The sequence below is a fragment of the Lipotes vexillifer genome, unplaced genomic scaffold, assembly GCF_000442215.2.
Source record: "Lipotes vexillifer unplaced genomic scaffold, Lipotes_vexillifer_v1.1 scaffold1081, whole genome shotgun sequence".
Lineage (NCBI taxonomy): Eukaryota > Metazoa > Chordata > Mammalia > Artiodactyla > Lipotidae > Lipotes > Lipotes vexillifer.
In genome coordinates this window covers 642,214-648,513 of record NW_006779039.1, presented here as the reverse complement: position 1 = coordinate 648,513, position 6,300 = coordinate 642,214, and the positions used below count along the sequence as shown (strand labels likewise).

At 43.5% G+C, this 6,300-nt stretch overlaps 1 protein-coding gene across 2 annotated transcripts in view; it reads right to left on the bottom strand.

The window, feature by feature from the left end:
- Window positions 1–826: 826 nt before the first annotated feature.
- The window catches only part of MTM1 (myotubularin 1), a 103,956-nt gene continuing 98,482 nt past the window's right edge, over window positions 827–6,300 (bottom strand). Inside the window, exon 15 of one of the 2 annotated variants that reach the window (XM_007452115.1) lies at window positions 827–2,516. In XM_007452115.1, coding sequence (XP_007452177.1) covers window positions 2,349–2,516 — 168 coding nt within the window. In that variant the 3' untranslated portion in view covers window positions 827–2,348. The remainder of the gene's footprint in view (window positions 2,517–6,300) is intronic. The other variant, XM_007452116.1, reaches the window with a different exon arrangement.

Here is a 6,300-nt window from a genome sequence, read left to right as displayed (position 1 = left end):
AAGAACCTTGGAGAGCGTTTCAAATACTCATAGTTTTAAAAGAGATACTTACTCTTTTAAGAGTCCTATTTGGATATTTTTTAAATGGTAAGTTTACTAGTATAACTATTTAGCGTTCTTAGGACACACGTAGATGAATTTCCAGTTGGCCGCATTTGAAGAATTTTAATAATTCTTACCTAAAGAGACATCGGGTATGACTTGTTTCAACCAGTCTCTTAATCTCCCTTAATGTCAACTGCTGTGTTCTCCATCCGGAGTCTGAAAGTCTTGCGTCTCTGCAGCCCAGCACTTTTGTGAAAGCTATCCCTACTTTAATAAAGACAGCTGTGGCCTGACATAGGGAACAGGCCTGTGGTTGCCCAAGGGGGAGAGGGGATGGGGGGAGGGATGGATTGGGAGTTTGGGATTAGCAGATTCAAACTATTACACATAGAATAGATAAACAACAAGGTCCTACTGTATAGCACAGGGAACTATATTCAATATCCTATGATAAACCATAATGGAAAATATGAAAAAGAATATATATATATATATATATATATATTTATAACTGACCCACTTTCCTGTCCAGCAGAAATTAACACAACACTGTAAATCAACTAGACTTCAATAAAATACATTTTAAAAAATAAAGGTAGCTGTGGCTTAAAATCTGCATTGTTAATGTACTTAAATTTCCAATATTGTTGGGACTTGGGGAGAGCCCTATACAAGGCTGCTAGTAAGATAAAGGGCATGTGAAGCAGATCCAGGAAAAGCAAGTAAGATGGGCAACATGCACATTTAAGACACATACACAGTTACAGCCCTGGGAATAGAGTGCAATGTTTAGTTAATATATTTATTACAGCAGGTCTTTAGTCATTATTGCCATGAAACATTTGTCATGAAATTTCACAAAATCCTTTCGGCTATTAGTATTAGCTTTTTTTCTTTTCATGGAGTGACACTTTGTTAATTTATGAAATATTTACAGCGTTTACAAAAAGCAAGAGACTGTCTAAAAAATTTCTTATACATACAAAATTTATACATTTATACTACTGCATTTGAGATGTCTTATTTGGTAGACCATTAAGCTATGACATAAAATAATTTACAAAGATATATTTAATCTCTCTTAATTCACTGAAAACAAAACCATATTAGCTATAAATAGTCCTTTACAAATCACTGTAGAATACATTAATTGTTTTTTAACTGTAGCCTTAACTTTTACAAATATACTGACTAAATGAATTAGTTCAGATATCAAATAGAACTGCATCTGAAATTGCATTTAATACTACAAAAAAAAAAACAAACCTGAAAAAGCAAACCGCTGGGTACTTCAAGTAAAAATTTGTAGAGCCAGTTTTTATGCACGCCTGGGTGGGGAGGTGGGTCGAACACCACTGAAATTGAAATGCATAAACACCATACTTTCAAGAATACGCTCAACAAATGTACATCTGCGGCTTTTATTTCAAAGGATGCTGCTCTAGCGACAGCTCACACATCCAAGATGGTCAACCCAACACTTTGGCAGATCAGCTAGTTTGACTAGAGCAACGTTTGCGAAAACATTCACATAAGCAGCATAATGCATCCGACATCTTCAAACAGTGCTATAGAAGGGGTTTCTACCACCTGAAAATAGGTCAGAATTCTAGGCAAGCTCATGAAAGAACTTAGGAAACAGAACGGGCAATGTTAAAAACAATCAAATCATATTTAACTGGGCGTTATCAGTTTTTTTTTAAATATAAAAATATGCTTCTCTCGGGGAAAATACCTGACATTCCAAAATTTCAAAATAATGGAAAGCTCATCTACACAGCTATTTGTCCTTAAGTCATCACACTTACGACGGTATGAAATTTGGCAATTATTTAAACACCTTGCTTGTGGATTATGCCTTGGAAGCTGAGCTCAATTTGGTTTTGGCAGGAACACACATCTTTCACATTTGGGTTCCTTTTAGATCACCCTAAGCAACTACTATAAGCAGTTCGAGGTAAATCCATTTCACAAACATATATTTTTTCCCCTTTAGTTAAAAATGTTCTTCCAATGAGGCCCCACAAGATACATATTGTACACATAGTATTTCTGAAGAGGTAAATATAATTTAAATATTATCTTTCAAAAACTGCTTTTGGAAGGTATCAGTATTTTCCAAAACCCCATCTGGGCTCCTTGCTTCCAGCTGCCGTGCAGACACTGTAGTTTTCCTGCAATATGTATTCTAGAAGGCACATGTTCAAGAGTTTAAGATTATATTAGTTCAAGTTCTACATGGAGGCAAATATTTTAACCTACTCTGTACAGAGGCCCCGAATGAAAGTCAGCTATTTCCTTTATTAGAAGTGAGTCTGCACGTGGGGCATCATTTGCGAAGGACTAGAAGGTGAGGTCGAGGGATCGGAAAGCTTGGGAGAGTTGGCGAGCTGCAGCTCCTCAAGTCGCTTTATGTACTCGTCACGCAAGGCCAAGAGCTCCATGTAACGCTGCTCCACCGGATTTGGCTGCTGGAAAGAAGCACAGATGTTGAGTTCCCACTTTCCGCCACCATGACACGCCTGTGCCCCACATCTGCTGCGGCTGCCGCTTTCTGAACAAACTCGCTCGTTGTGGGTTAACACACATCACTTCCTTCAATACTGCGTAATTTACAAATACAGAAAAGCACAAAGATTAATTAAAAAACACCCAGCTATTTGCCACCAAGAAATAACTCACGTACACATATCCACACACATGCATCAGCATCTTTTTAAAATGCATCAACCCGGGCACAGACAGCTCCGGGCTCCTGTGTCACCTGTCCCTGCTGCCCGCTTTCACTCCCAGGGGCAACAACTCTTCTCAGGTTGGCATGCAGCCTTCCTTCCCGGGCAGACTTGTGACATTTTCCCTCTCAATGAATATCCAGAAACAAAGTACACCATTCTTCTCTATTTGGTGAAAATTTACATCAATGGTGGTGGTGCTCTGTACTTATCAACCGACATTGTGATCCGACTAATTTTCTCAAGCAGATCCCAGTTGAATTCGTTGAATGAATAAACCACAGCTGATCTATCCATTCCCAATAGTGGGATATTCCCCACTATTATAAGCGACGCTGGGCCATCTTTGGACACATCTCCTCGGACTCGTATGTGAATGTTTCTCAAAGGAATTTTCCTGGTGGGTGGGGAAGGAACTGCTGGAGAGGACAGTACGGTCTTTTCAACTTTACTAGACGCTGCCCAATTGTTCTCTGAGGTGGGGAGATGACCTTATGCTCCCCCTAGTGGCATCTGGTGATTCCTGTAGCTCTACATCCTCATTAGAACTTAGCAACGTAAGAGAAAGAGTTTTTGCCAATTTGATGAGTATAACATGGTATCTCATGGTAGCTTTAGTTTGCATCACTCTGCCTTAGCACATCTTTTCACATGCATGGCTGAAAGCAGTGGCTCTGACGGGCAGCCCAGTGTGAATCTCCCTCCAGTCTGCCTCTTAACAGCTGTGTAACAACTCTCTGGGTGCCTCCATTTCCCTATCTGTCAAATGGGAATAAAACCAGCCCAGACCACAGGGTTGTCGTGAGACTGAAGTTAGTCAATACAGTCTGTTCTGGTACAACACTGATGTCTTTGATTGATAAATAGGGGACTGATGGCAGTACAAAGGTAGAAGTTACACCAAAACACAATGAGATTCTCCCTGGTACCAATTTAAATACCAATTTAATACTTGGTACTTGTGTTTAACATCCCTGGGATGTTAACTGTTTAAACTTTTGTACTGAGATAGAAATTACATACAGTAATGCACACAAATCTTTAAAAAATGTTCAGCTCAATGAATCTTTGTATACATATACACTAATGTAATCACCACCCAGGCGAAAATATACAACAGAACAGACCCTAGACTCCCTTGCCAACATGTTAAGGTTCTGAAGTGATCAAGGGCAAGCTTCTAGAAAGCTTGAGCAATATATGAGGACATTAAGAAAAAAGCTGAAAGTCTACAGAAGTGCCTTCCTTTATGGCTAGCGGCTTCTAGAACTGTCCTGCTTTCCACTGCATTAAGCTACCTGCTGAAGCTGCGAGTACCAACAAGGAAGTTGCGAAGACGCTACACTAATGAAGAAGGCTATGCCCTGGATCTGAGTTGTACTGGTCAGAATGGTCTGTATCAGAGGCAGATGCTCTCCAGGACCTGCATCTCAGAGAAGGGGGCAGGAGCCCTGGGGTTTAAGACTGTGTATGAGTTTCCTGTGGCTGCCATAACAAATGAACATCAACTTGATGGTTTAAAACAAGAGAAATTCATTTTCTCACAGTTCTGCAGGGCAGAAAGCCCCAAATCAGGCTGTCAGCAGGGCCACACTCCCTTTGCAGGCTCTAGGGGAGGAGCCTTCCTTGCCTCTTCTAGCTTCTGGCGGCTCTAGGTTTCCTTGGCTTGTGGCCACATCACTCCAATCATTCTCTGTTTTTACATGGCCTCATCCTGTCTGTCTCTCAAATCTTCCTCTCTTCTCTTATGAGGACACGTATCATTGGATTTAGGGCCTGACTAAATCCAGGAGGATCTCATTTTGAGATCCTGAACTTAATTATATCCGTAAAGACCCTTTTTCCAAATAAGGTCACATTGACAGGTTCCAAGTGGATGTGTCTTTTGGAGGCCACCATTCAACCCACTACGGGCTGCCAAGGCCTGATTGCTGCTTTCATCAGCGCTCTGGTTACAGAGGTGCATGGGTTTGGAGGGGTCTCCTCCTACCTCCTAGCCCCATCCCTCCCGTAAGTCCCTGTTCTTTTTACTGCATGACTTTGCAGAACGTAAGGTTTTCTCCAAAATGCGTATTGGCATTTAGAACAGGAATGCTTGGTAGAGCACCTGACACCCAGTAAGTGCTGTGCACTGCCTGTTAATATCCTTTGCCCATTTTTCTCTGAATGTGCTCCACCGAGGGCCGGACACTGCTCTAGGTGCTCAGGGTACATCAGTGAACAAAGGAGGCCCAAGTGCCCACTTTTATGGTGTTTCTCTTCCAGCAGGGGGAGACAGACAAACAACGAAGACAGCCCTGTGAGGTACATAGGACGTGGAAGGTGATGAGGCCTATGGAAAAGGAGAGCAGGGTGAGAGGGATCGGGACACGCTGGTTACACTCTCAACGGCGAGGCGGCCAAGCAGATGCTTGAGTGTCTTGAGGCTGAGCAGGGAGCCCAGTGTGGCCAAATCAGGGTGTGTGAGCACGACCCTTCGGTGGGGAGGCCGGGAGGTCAGAGGGGTCAGGCATGGCACGGGGGCCACACAAGGCCTCAGAGGTCTGAGGCTTTGGGCCTTGGGCTTTGGCCTTGGGCTGTGACCCCGGAGGAGGCGAGCGGCTGCCTGGACAGTGCTGAGGAGAGGACTGCTGGCATCTGGGGGGTATATTTCACAAGGAGCACTTTGGCTGCCGTGTTGAGAACAGACTAGAAGGAAGCAAGCTGAGAATCTGAGAGTCCAGCTGGAAGGCTCTGCAGCAACACACGGCCCCAGGCTCGGAGGCTGGACGGGTTTCTGAAGGCCGAGCCCAGCAGGCTCTCCTGACAGCCTGGGATGAGAGAGCAGGGAGACAAGGATGGCTGGAAAACGCAAGCTCACCTGTGGTGACAAGAGCGTTTGCTGGGGACGCGCATGTTCACAACCTCGACCGTGCTCATAGTGTCACAGGTGTAGACACGTGTGAAAACCCACCGCACTGCACACTTGGAACGTGTACAGATTACTACATGTCAGTTATACCTCAATGAAGCTGTTGTTTTAAAGTGGGCAGGCGGGAGGATGAGTGTAAGGTTTCTGGGCAGGGCGTGCAGGATGGAGCTGCCGAGCGCTGCGATGAGGAAACCCGCGGGAGGAGCAGGCTCGGGGAACGGGAGGTCTGTGTGGACGTGTGACATCTGCTGTGCCAGGACCACTTACCAGTAAACATTTACCATCAACAGTCCATTCTTTCCCCTCCGCCACCTTCTCACCCTCCCCAGTCTCCGAACCTCCATGCTCTGTTTCTGGCCTTGGCTATTTTGAAAACCTCTCTTTCCCATATGACTGTTAGAATCTGTTTGTTATTGTACCAGCAAGTACAATTAAGACAAGACAAAGAAATGAGAGGTAAAACAATCATTTTTGCCGACGACGAGGCTATAGAGTTAGAAAACTATTAGAAATGAAAAGACAATTCTATCTAGTAATGGGTACAAAATACGTAGAAATCATTAGTCTATAAACAAACAAAACCAATTTAGAGGATGTAATAGAAGGAAAGAG